The sequence below is a fragment of the Pocillopora verrucosa genome, chromosome 4 (genome assembly GCF_036669915.1).
Source record: "Pocillopora verrucosa isolate sample1 chromosome 4, ASM3666991v2, whole genome shotgun sequence".
Lineage (NCBI taxonomy): Eukaryota > Metazoa > Cnidaria > Anthozoa > Scleractinia > Pocilloporidae > Pocillopora > Pocillopora verrucosa.
Window position 1 is genome coordinate 28,642,296 of NC_089315.1, and position 12,031 is coordinate 28,654,326.

At 38.7% G+C, this 12,031-nt stretch overlaps 1 protein-coding gene across 1 annotated transcript; it reads left to right on the plus strand.

Moving 5' to 3' along the window:
• The first annotated feature begins 1,973 nt into the window (after positions 1 to 1,973).
• On the plus strand, positions 1,974 to 10,164 carry LOC131785262 (uncharacterized). The gene is made up of 9 exons (XM_059102115.2): positions 1,974 to 3,311; positions 4,906 to 5,074; positions 5,910 to 6,168; positions 6,709 to 6,942; positions 7,487 to 7,647; positions 7,759 to 7,852; positions 8,257 to 8,439; positions 8,813 to 9,067; positions 9,260 to 10,164. The coding sequence occupies exons 1-9, from the start codon at positions 2,399 to 2,401 to the stop codon at positions 9,476 to 9,478; spliced, it is 2,487 nt and encodes an 828-aa protein (XP_058958098.2). The 5' UTR covers positions 1,974 to 2,398; the 3' UTR covers positions 9,479 to 10,164.
• Positions 10,165 to 12,031: the final 1,867 nt, after the last annotated feature.

The window sequence follows — 12,031 nt, forward strand, 5'->3', positions numbered from 1 at the left end:
ATCATATGATGTGTATCTATTACACAGTACACGGGTATTGAATTGTGGTTTGTTGACTCTGAAACTGAAGTGGATGGGGTTGTCTTGGTAAGGTACTTGGAAAGGAGACTTTCCGATCAAAAGTATCTTCATGTCAGAACAACTCCTATTTGAAAAGTTTTAACCACACGGAACAGTGGGAAGAGTTAAAAAGAAATAAAGAGAGTTAAAGAAACTAGTCAAAATTCCTTGCAAAATGATGTCTTTTTTTAGTGATGCATTGATTAGCTTCGACTTCATGTGTCTGACTCAGTTTTCCTGGTTCACTCTCGTGAACGCGTTAAACTTGCGCTGTTCAAAACATTCAGGTTTTTTTTACCCTACGGAAAAACGACCATGTTGTTTGCAAGCGCCCTCCACGTGACCTTTGACCCCTAAAAGTGACTTGCATCTAATATCTTTTTACAATACCACTGCTGAGTCAAATAAGGTCACGAGAATAAAGGAATGATCATCAACTGAAGAAGCTGTTGATTGTAATACAAATTCTCCCTGTCAACACCTTGAGTAATGTATAGAGAACAGTATGGAGAATATACATACTAATGTTAGGGTTTAAAGGGTGACTTATAGAGAAAGAGCCCAAGAGCAAATTCTCTCGTGGAAACGTGTTTTTCGAATGTTCACTACCAGTCCTCAGTTTTAGAAACAGCGTCAAAGCTGAGATGCCCAACATATCTCTAGTTCGGCATCCTTCTTTATCGATTTATTCAAAAACGCATTTCGCATGAATCATTGCTTCCGATAAATTTTTAACAATGGTGTATTTAAGAGAAAGGAAAACAAGTTTAAACCATTTGCGTGTATTTCTCACTTCCGTTGCGAAGAAACTGTTTCTTTGTTTGTTGACTCATTTCCCATTATTTTATGTCAGTTTTAGAACAGAGCATTTGAGTTAGCTACCACCTAACGCACAGGGGTCACAATGCTATCAGCACAGAAAAATTTCACAATAGAGTGCAAAGGTTTTTAGGGGTTATGTTAGCGGAGGCTGACATTTTATCATTTGTGGTTTCGTTTAGTTCTGGAAATCATACGATTTTCAAACAAAATTGTGCTGAAGCCATCAAATATTCATATCTTTTGCAATACCCACTAAAACAGAAACCTGATGTTTGGGGAAAAAGGTTTGATTCGAGATATGTCCAATGTTATTTTTATCAGCCTCTGAATAAAGAAAAAATTATATACATGCAATATTTTTATAGACATTTTTAAGTTTTTTACGTACAGGCAAAGCTGAAAGGCTAATTTAATTTATACACCCACTCATAATTTGCTTCCATTGATTTTTAATCTACGGCGTTGATTAGGTGTCTCTGATTCCACTGTAGATAGAATCCCGCTCAGATTCTTAGATCAGCACGACATCAGATGATGGCAGGTGAATTCAATTTTTTCGTAATTGGTCAGAAACGCCTTCAGTTTAAATAAACGGTTTTATTCGACAAATTTCCTTTTACGTACTGAAGGAAAGCCCACCACTCACTGCACTGACGAAAACAAATAAATGAAAAACTTTCTTATTAATGAAACGAGAGACGGTAATTCATATGTTGCAAAATTATATAGTAGGTCGATGAGACCGATGGAAAAAATTACTTCATAACACCGAAGACGTACGCTGTACAAAGTCTTTGTCTGTTTTCAAATGCCAATGAGATTCAAACAAGGTTTTTTCCTCTAAAAAAATTCATTATTTTATTGTTTATCAGGAAGTCATGCAATCGATATTTGACAACTCTGAAAAGCAATTCCTAAAAAATATCTGCGTATTCATTTCATTCAGAATTCAACGCAGAATTAGCAAAGGTTAGATTGATCCTTAACCTCATTATGAGATTTTTCATGCCCTAAATAATAATAATAATCATAATAACAATTAGAAAACTAAGCTATGGAGACAATGGAAAGATAAGACACCTGCCTACGCAGGGCGGCTAGATCAAAATTTTCATCGAGACAATAACGTCATTATTGCTTATCGGCTCCTCAAAATTCGTTCCCTCCAACAGTGTCAAGAAAATTAGAAATTTCTGATCTTTCAATTCCTGATTGTTTAAGACCTTTTTGCTTTTAGTTACTTTACATTCACCTCCGACGCGTTTGAGAAAAACTCTCAGCTGGTAAAGTCATCAGTTATTACAAATCACACGCGAGATGTGTGGAGTTCCCCGATGGGTACCACAAGGCCTAATTTAGCCACTAACTAAGTGGCTTGAATATTTGAGTAGTTTATTTAATTAGATCGCTCCACGTACAATTCTGCCAGAGCGGGAGACTTCATCCTTGCTGCAAAGCAAAGAGTTTGCACTTTCCAGCTCTTAGCTTTGCGTGCCTTGATTTTGAAACTGCAATCATGGCAGAGGTATCTACAGCGACCAACTGTTCAGTCGATAGCACAGAACTGGACAGTTTCATGATTAAAAATCCTTCCACTGTTGCAATTCGAGGTGACTCTGATAACCAAGATGTCGACGTGGAAAGTAAGCGTTGCTGCAACAGCCAGAGGTTTATCGTTGCTATTATCGTTCTTCTTGGAATAACGTGTTTGATAATTGGAATCGTTCTAATCTCGCTTGCCAAAGATAAACACAAGGGCGAATGTGATGCAAAACAGGATAAAAGTCAGCAGAGAAACCAAACTCAAACTGCAAACTCAGACGAGTGTGCGCCGTCAGAGGAAGCTGTGAGAGTGTCGCTTTACAAACTTCTCGAGAAAATTCAGTTCGAAACTTACGTCTTAAACCCAAATTTGCTACGTTTCAATCCAGGTAAGACACCCGAGGAAATCCGCCGTGATTTCAAACCCTACGATCCGACACCTTCCGAGATCAAACGAAGAACAGACGGAGCCTGGCGACTGCTTACGGAGATCAATAAGACAAATATCGACTCGGCCAAACTGAAGCCACGAGAGAGAAAAGCAATATCACAAATAAAATTCTATCTTCGGCACGTCTTCGGACATCCTTACGACGGAAATTACTACTCGGGTGATTGGATGTTGGGTCCGAATTTCTTCTGTTGGCAGCCGATCTGCGTTCTAGGAGAAGAAATTTCCGGTAGTTTACGGCATTTTGCACCTAAAAATTTAAGCGATATGGAGGTCATTCGGAATATTTTGGAGTCTTACAATAAATCGATTAGTCGATACACCCAAAATGTGAAGCTTGGAGTAAAGGCCGGAATGGTTGGTTCAATTGAAGAGTGTCGTGCGGGGATTGATTCCTTGAAGGAATACTTCAGCCATATTTACACTGAGAGAGAAGGTATGTTTCTAAAAGCGTGCAGCTGGTTTCACTAGTTTTCTTCTGTTATTTCAATGTTGTTAAATATTAAAAAACTCGTAATTCGCATAATTTCGAAAACATGATAGCTTCGAGTTACAAACAATCTTTCCCCACGGCAGATTATCACTTAAAAAAGTCTCGCGGCTTCTTTTAGTGCATACATGGATAAACATTAATCAGGAATAATGCGTAACTTCATCATCATTCTGAACTGAAATTAATGAACTAAACTGCTAGGTTGAGGTCCGATGTCGGAAGGAAAAGAAACCAAACCACTGAAAAAATTGCCATGTAGCTACTCAGCCAGATTCGGATTTTAGACTCTTTATATTTAGGCAGTAAGGGACGGTTTCATTGGCAAGCGTTCCATATTACACTTTTAACTGCCTATCGGCATCTCTTGAGGGCTTAAAAAAGTCATACAGTTTTTTTGTTTCAATTTGTAACAATTTAAGAACCCTCTCGGTAGTTGGTGAAGATTGGCGTGACCCTCTAAACGCGTGCTGGAATACTATCTAAGCTCGCCATGGGATATTTATACAATTTTCTATAATCTGGTATGGATAAGTTCTGCCAATTAAATTTACACTGCACGACTCACTGCTTGATTTGAGACTGAAAGAAAAGTGAAATTAAGTGTAAATTTTTTTTATTAAGAACTGCAACAGTCTTCGGATTCAAAATCATTACTTGTTAGAAACGGATTGTTTACAGCAGTTAATCAGACAAAAGACAATAATCATAATGGCCATGCTTTATTTATCAGCGTCACTGAAACCGGCGTCTTGTTGTGTAAACTAAAATTGCTGAGTCAAACTCTCAGGAAGCTGTTTTTCGGATAAACTTGCGCCATGAAGGTTTGTATGCAATAGCATTTATCTGCGTTCACAACAAAACTTGCGTCTAAGAACAATGTGAGAAAGGTTTCCCACCAGAATTGTTTTAAAGATTAGAAGAGGCAGATTGTCTCCTTAAAGTCGAAATATGATCTTAAAACAGATTTTGAAATTCATCAATCACACATTGCATTCAGACGGCTGCCTTTTAACGCTCTTTGATTGGACAATAAAATCGGCCTCACTCACCTTTTCAACTAATCAGAATTAGACATCAAACCATTCGTAACTCAGTCAGTTGCTTTCGTTTTTGGTGTTGAGTTTTAGTTCTCATTGGTATCCATGTGATATTTCAGTATCCTTCCTGCTGATTGGCCGTCGTGATGAAATCGATTTGTTCCTACGACACTCGATCAAAAGGCGGTCTATTTGTCGATTAGTTGATTTGCTTTTATCAACTGAGTAAATAATGTTAATTGGCCACCATAACGAGTTTCTTAAGCTGACGTTTCGAACGTTAGCCTTTCGTCTTGAGTTGTGTTTTAAAATGCTCCTATGAGATATCAACAGGGTCTAAATAATCCCATAGGGGTATATAAAAAATAAGAGACTGAATCGAAATAAAACATAAGATTATGGAAAATTAAGAAAGTACTTTTTGAAAAAGCCATGCGGTACATGCAAGCCAATGATAAAAAAGGAAAAATTCTCATACTCATGTATTTTTTTTCCTCCAGGAGTGTTAAAAGAACCGTTTGTGCAAAAGCTGCTTGATCCTTCTTTCTACGAAGGATTGACGAAGGAAATGAGGGACGAATGGAATAAACGCACAGGAAAGACGTTGGAGAGCTCCATGGAGGAATTCTTGATCCAGAATGTCGGTGCACCAATGAATGGATTATTTAGGTATTGCTGAGTAGACATGCAAAATAGATAAAGACAGTCTCGGTGAATTCTCAAATTTAGGATCCACATTGAAACATGCCTCTTCATGTCAAAGTGAGAGAAGCACCAGATTATCTGTTTCATCTCCAAGATCTCCTAAGAAATTCTCCTTACTGTCTGTCATACACTTCTCATGATGTTATTTGGGAGAGAATGGTTTTGGATCAATTGATAATCCCCTAACTTTTCCTATTATTATTATCGTTATTCTCATACTTGTCTGCTTGATATTTTTATTGATATTTTAAGGAGAAACTCACATGTTGATGGTCGCTAGGGGGTTCGAGCGCTGAACTTCGGATCATAAGGTCTACTTTCAAGCCCTAAAATGAGTTATTGTGTTGCGTTCTTTGGCAAAACGCTTAAAACTCTAACAATACCTATCTCCACCCGGAAGAATAAATAGGTGTCAGAAATTGTAAGCTATCAGGAAAAAGACGAATTCCTTCCGTAACTTGCTGTGCCGCCAGCCAACCCAACCGTGAGGGGCAGCGGCACTCTTTTGTCATTATCCAACTTTAGAAGATTGCTACTTCCCCTTCATCTACCTGTATCTGTCATCCGCCGAAAAGAGATGATAAGCAATAACAGAGACGTCAGAAACACAACACAATAATCTGCTGAGAGCTTGAGCGTAAACCAATGCATGCACGGTTTCTATCTCGATGCAACAATGTAATCCCTAACTTAAGAAAAACGCATTTTCGAAAGAATAGGTAAACAAAATATCGGTGTTAAAAACTGCAAACTTTAGATATCTGGCGTTGCATCTCTTACGTGGATTGTTTCCTTTCAGTTATCTGGAAAAAGAGCACATGAGCCATTGTGTTCCAAGCAACATTTCCAGCGGTCTTTTTAACCGCCCCTTGAAATACGTGTACATTGACGGCAAACCTGATTTCTCACAGCCGACCGTGAGGAACCTAAGCACGGGGGAGATTCTCAGCGGGCCTCAGACTTATGCCGGCATGTTGTCCTATTTTATCACAACTGATATGACCCCTGACGAGGTGTACAACAAGGGATGGGAGATCTTGAATCAAACCTATCCTCAGGTACTTAAGGATGAATCTATAATTTCTGTTGGAATCTTTCATCAGAATTGTTTTCGGCGAGTTCTTTGCTGGAGAAGAAGAAGCCGCCCCAAATTTAACGGGATTGGATAGAATATTCACGTGGAATGATTACATTGACAACGTTAACTATTTGGAAAAAGTTAGAGTGAAAGTAATTTAGGACTAGATCTTCCGAACTTTTTCAGGGTAACTTGCTGCTTAGCTTATCCTACTATGATCACTACTGGTCGCTTAATTTATTTATTTTATTTATTTAATCGCTTTCACCATGATCACAATGCTAAAATAAGACTAGGAAGAAGAAATACATTTGAAGAGGTCACAAGAACGAGAGACGAAGGTACGGGACACACAACAAAGCGAGACTTCAAATTAAGTGTGCCCTTAATTAGAAGGACTGGTTCTGTTTTAAAGTTAGTACTTGATCTTTTGTCTGGTACTAACATAATTCAGCTCAACGCACCGAGTTCTCCAAACACTCCATTTTAACTTGCAGCTTATATTTTTGCCATTATGTAGATCCTTGCTCTTGCGAGAAACCTCACCGGAAAAAAAGCAGACCCAGATGCTACAGTTGTGAAGGAATTCAAAAAGAGAATTACATCTCAAGACATGTACTACAACAAAGAGCCAATACCAGCGAATGAAAGCAACCAGTTGGCAGTTGAACGCTGCAGTACGATCGAAGGTGCCAAGGAATTTTGCCCGAAGAGATGGGAGGCTCTACAAAATTGGTTCAAAGCTTCTAGGGAGGTAATTAATGCAACGTTTAGCTGTATTGGAGGGCGCAATGTAAATGTCACTTTTGGTTGATGATTAAGTTTATTTAGTCATGGAGCTTGAAAATTTACCTTTTTCTGTTTCTTTTTCTTATCTGGACCCTCGTAATGACAGATTTATTTTTAAAAGAAGTTGCTTTAAATTTCCGCAGAGTGGCTAAGGCGATTTTTCGAGATTCCCCCGACTTCGTAATTATAGCATTTACAAGAGGACGAGTGTCTCAAAATCTGAACAAATGCAGTAGCTTTCACGTATCTCAAGAGATATTTTCTTGTCTGGGTTCTTTCCTGTTCCAGTTCCTATTTTTTTTTTCTTATTTCATGTTGTATTTTCCTTCTTCAGTTTTCGTAGTCTCAACGAGTTTCGATTCCGTTTGTGTAAAAATCCCAAGTTACACAAAACACTCAAATGCCTCAAAATCTCAAAACATGTGACATATCTTGATGGAAGTTTTCTTTCCTGTTTTTCTTCATATTCCCTTTTTACAATATTATTTCTTCATTTTCATTTTCCGAAGGCTATGAGTTTCTTAGAACCAAAAACAGTCAACATGTTTCATTTCACTGGTGCCAAGCAGACCACGCCAAGCTGCCCCGTTCAGCTTGCTCCGGACTTTAATCCTTCCTCTGCCGCGCAAAGCTACGAACTCAGTGATGCAGTTTGTTCAAAGAACTCCAGGTGAGGCGTAGGAAATATCATCAAATAACCAAAAAAGTAAAATTTTTGGGGACCCCTTTGTTTTGATTGACACAGCTGACCTTTCTCATTAAGCTAGTTGAAATTTTGTAGGTACAATGTTCCATTTTTCCTCGAAAACATGGGTCCAGTCTTCAGCGAATGGAGTGTCAATGCTCACGAGGCGAGACCTGGACACCACACTCAGGTAGGTGTATAATTACATTAGTCCCTTACAGTAGATGGACTATTTTGTATATAGTTTTCAGTTCACTGCTGTGGGAATGGAGAAAAAAAAACCGGCCAGCTCGGGTCTATGTATTGTATTCTTGAGCAGGTCGCTTTCCTCTCGCATTGCTCGTTAATAAATTATGCTGGCGCGAAAATTGCTACCGCAGGGGAGAGGGCGTGAAAATTGCTACCGGCCAACGGTCACGAATTCCTAACTAAATTCCTGGGGGAGGGGGGGGGGGGTAAAAGACCCCTAGGATGAGCTGATATCCCATCCAGGGAGAACAACGAAACTGGGTCGAGATCTTTTGATTTGAAAGCTGATTTATCTTATGAATAATTATTATCGACATCTTCAGTTAATTTCAATTCCTGTCCTAGGGTCAAGGTTTTGTTGAACATTTCACGGACAAGTGTGGCGGTGTGATAGGCTGGGTGAACCAGATCTCTCAGTCAATTGCATTTTCGGAGGGCTGGGGACTATATGCCGAGATGCTTATAGCTGAAGATACTGATTCGTACGATAATAAGCCGTGGCAGAGATACGGAGCACTAAAATGGAGAGCAAGTTGATTTTTGTTAATACTTAACTTAGATGACGCCTTATCACAGTTTGCACACTGCAAATTATGCCTAATTCAATAAGACTGGCACTCACCAAAGAGCTAGATCGACTTTTTTTATTTTAACTTAAAAGCTGATGGTTTTTAACCTCGCAAATTTTTTCCCGCAAAATGAATACAGACAACTTTCCAATGTACAACATCAAATAGTTGTCGGAGACAAAATTGAGCAATCATTTTCACTGTAATTATCCTCAAGGCATTTAAAAGTTTTACCGCATGTATGAAAGTTGTTGGTGCTCTTAGCCTTGAAACTTTTTCCGCTGTTGTTGCAGTTTCGTATTGTTACTGCCATATTTCCTTTTTATCTTTAGCTTTGGCGGGCCCTCCGTCTTGTACTGGACGCAGGCCTCCATAGCAAGGGCATGACTCGCCGAGAAGGACTAGATCTATTGGCCAATTACGCTTGGGATACGTCCGATGTTGCGCGCAAAGAAATGACTCGATACCAGTCTGGCCCGGGTCAAGCTAGCGCGTACATGACTGGTCAGCTGATGATTCAACAGTTAAGGGACTACGCAGAGAGGAAGTTGAAGGAAAAGTTTGACCTAAAGGACTTTCATTACCAGGTAAAATATGGAAGTGTTTATAACTAGATGCATTTCTTATTGCGTTCATGACTATTGATGTTATATAACTGGCTTATACCATTGTATATTTGTATGGAATAGTTAAATTGTACTTTTTTCTTATTTGGGTACTAGGAAAATCAGTATTGCATTTATGGGCGAAAACTCACAAAACTTTGTTTTCAATTTTAGATTCTCAACCAAGGCTCTGCGCCGATGAGTTTCCTCGAGAGTCATATCCAGCAATATGTCGCTTGCAAGTTAGACGATAAATCTCCCGGATGCGAGCTCGTCTTGCAGCCATTTCGCGTTGAAGTGAAAACGAAGCGAAAAAGCCATGCCGAGAACCAACTTTCCTCAGAATATTCCAACTTTTTCAACCGGCCGTATCCGAGGAGGCTTTATGTTTGATGAGCTTACAAAATTTAAATTTTAGTATGTCCGGTACTTCTAGTTAGCAATCGTAGAAATTCTCCGAGTTTAGAAAAGAAATCCAATCGAAAAGAAGTCGGGTCATAAGTGAGTGCTTTCACTGGCAATACCCCAAAGGATCATTAAATGCATTTACATTTTTTTATTGATTCCTAACTTTTTTCACACAATTTCTGAAATAGTGCATGTATCCTAACTGACTTTTATACGTTGTCAATAACGTTCGTTAGCTATATCCACAGTCAGTACTCCCTTTACCAGTTCAACCATGTATCTCGCGTTCAATGAAAAACATCAAAGTTTTTAACTCTGAGGAGCTTTTTGGTAAATGAGTCATCGCGTAGAGTATTTCATCCACTTAAATCCTTCATATTTACAAACACCCTATGAAAGAGTTTCGAGTTTTATCAAGTCGCCTTTAAGCAACGAACCCATTAGACTATTAATAAATTAATGCTTCAGTAGCTTGTTTTAGTCTTCTTTTTCAATAACCTGCTCGTGTGCTGTAGCCAGCTTAAATTGAGTGAAAACGCTTGTTAAATAGTAGGATCAGAATATTTATGACATTTCGGAAATAAGAGTGTAATCACTGTAAAAACCAGGCTTTTAAAACAAATGACAATTTTGACAGCTTTGTAATCGAATAAAGGATGAACGAGTGCATGTTTTCGAGTTTTGGTGACATCCTTCTTTCCCTGTAGCGTTGACGACGTGAACTGCTTTAATTTGCTTTTAGGCTGCCGACGTTGTCTTTGACAAAATTCTCACTACAAGATCGACCTTTAATCTTGTTCTTCCAATAACTCGTCACCAGTTCTCCTTTCTCTCTTTGAGTACAGCGCAAGCAAAACTGTTGCACTTCAGCTGTCGTTAACTAACCATAAAAAAAGCAGCTTTTTTCGCACTTTTGGGCCTTAAACAGTTAAGGACTGGTATGCAGGCCAACATTATCTGCAAGCTAAAGAAAATCCTTGCGCAATATCAAAATAAGCCCTCTATCACTGGCAACTGACTTCCAACAACCTGTCTTTATTACGTTTTATTGTTATTATTGACCCTCGTAGGTGTTGCCAGTGATGGGCATGAAACCTCAAGAATTGATAAAAACGAAATTAGATGAGACGTAACAAGGTTACATGTGGCAACCGGCAAGAGGCAAAACTTTAACTCGAAATATCCGGGTCGGGAGGTCAGTCTTAAAAAGCATGGCGTATATTTTTAAGTGAAATTGTTTAGGCGAGTGAGGCAGGAAATCTAAGCCAGATACTTGGAGTCGATGCTAATCAATGCATAAATGAAACGAGAGCAAAATTTTCTGAGGACTCTTAACCAGGTTTCTTTAACTATCCTTACTGGTTTTTCGAATTCTCTCATCTGTTCGTGTAGGTAAACCATTCAAGTAAGACTTGTTCTGACAAGAAGTTACTTTTGATCGAAAAGTCTCCATCCAAATACCTCACCTAGAAACTCATGATTTATTTCACAAACATATAGACGGAAAATAAAATAACTAAATTAAAAAAAAAAATCACTGAAAACTATACGGGAAACGTCAGCTCAAAACTGGAGTTGATACACACAACAATATCCATAATCAAAGCTAATTTCAAGCTCAGAATAAGATTGCCATGTTTTTAAATGAGATGGCAATTAAATAGAAACAAGTTCGTTTAAAGGCTGTTAACTTTTCAGACGAAGTATGGCTCTGTTATCTTAAACAGTCCTTACGCCCCGACGGCGTCTAAGAACAAGGCGCATCCAATCTTAACAAATTGACAAACTTGACCTCTTCTTGTAGATAGTAAGCCCCTCTCGCCGCTTCAGGCATTTTCGCCTTTGGTGGTTTCAAATCTTCTCCTTCCGCTTTCTTCACCTTTTCGTTCAGGTTTGTCGGAGCAGAGAACAGCCTGACGTGTATTTGTGCATCTCTTTTCCCGATCTCCTTCTCCGCTTTGGCTTCCAACTGGAATCTTGTCATATTCTTCTTGGCCTGTTTGCGCATATCTTCAATATCGTCCAAGTTATCAAAGCTCTTGTCACATTGCTTTTTAAGTTCATAAAATTGTCTTTGCAATTTTTTGATCGGTCTTTCCTTCTCATTGAATGGGTAACTTGCTCTTGCAACGAAATCCTCGCTAACAATCGAAGCCATTTCGGGTATTTTTAACTTGCAAGCTGTACTAATCGAAACGCAAGGGAAATTCTCCTCTACTTGTTGTAAGTGACGTACCAATCGGACCGTTTTCATATTCTCCTTGGCCTGCTTGCACATATCTTCAAAATCGTCCAAGTCATCAAACTACTTGTGACATTTTTTTTTAAGTTCATAAAATTGTCTTTGCAATTTGTCGATCTGTCTTTCCTTCTCATCAGATAGATAACTTGCTCTTGCCACAAAATTTTCGCTGATAACCGAAGCCATTGCAAGTACTTTTCGCTTAAAAGGTTCACTCTTTTTTCTAGCTTAGCAACTGTACTAATCGGAACATAAGCGAAGTTTTCTTCTACTTGTTGTAAATGACGTAACAATCG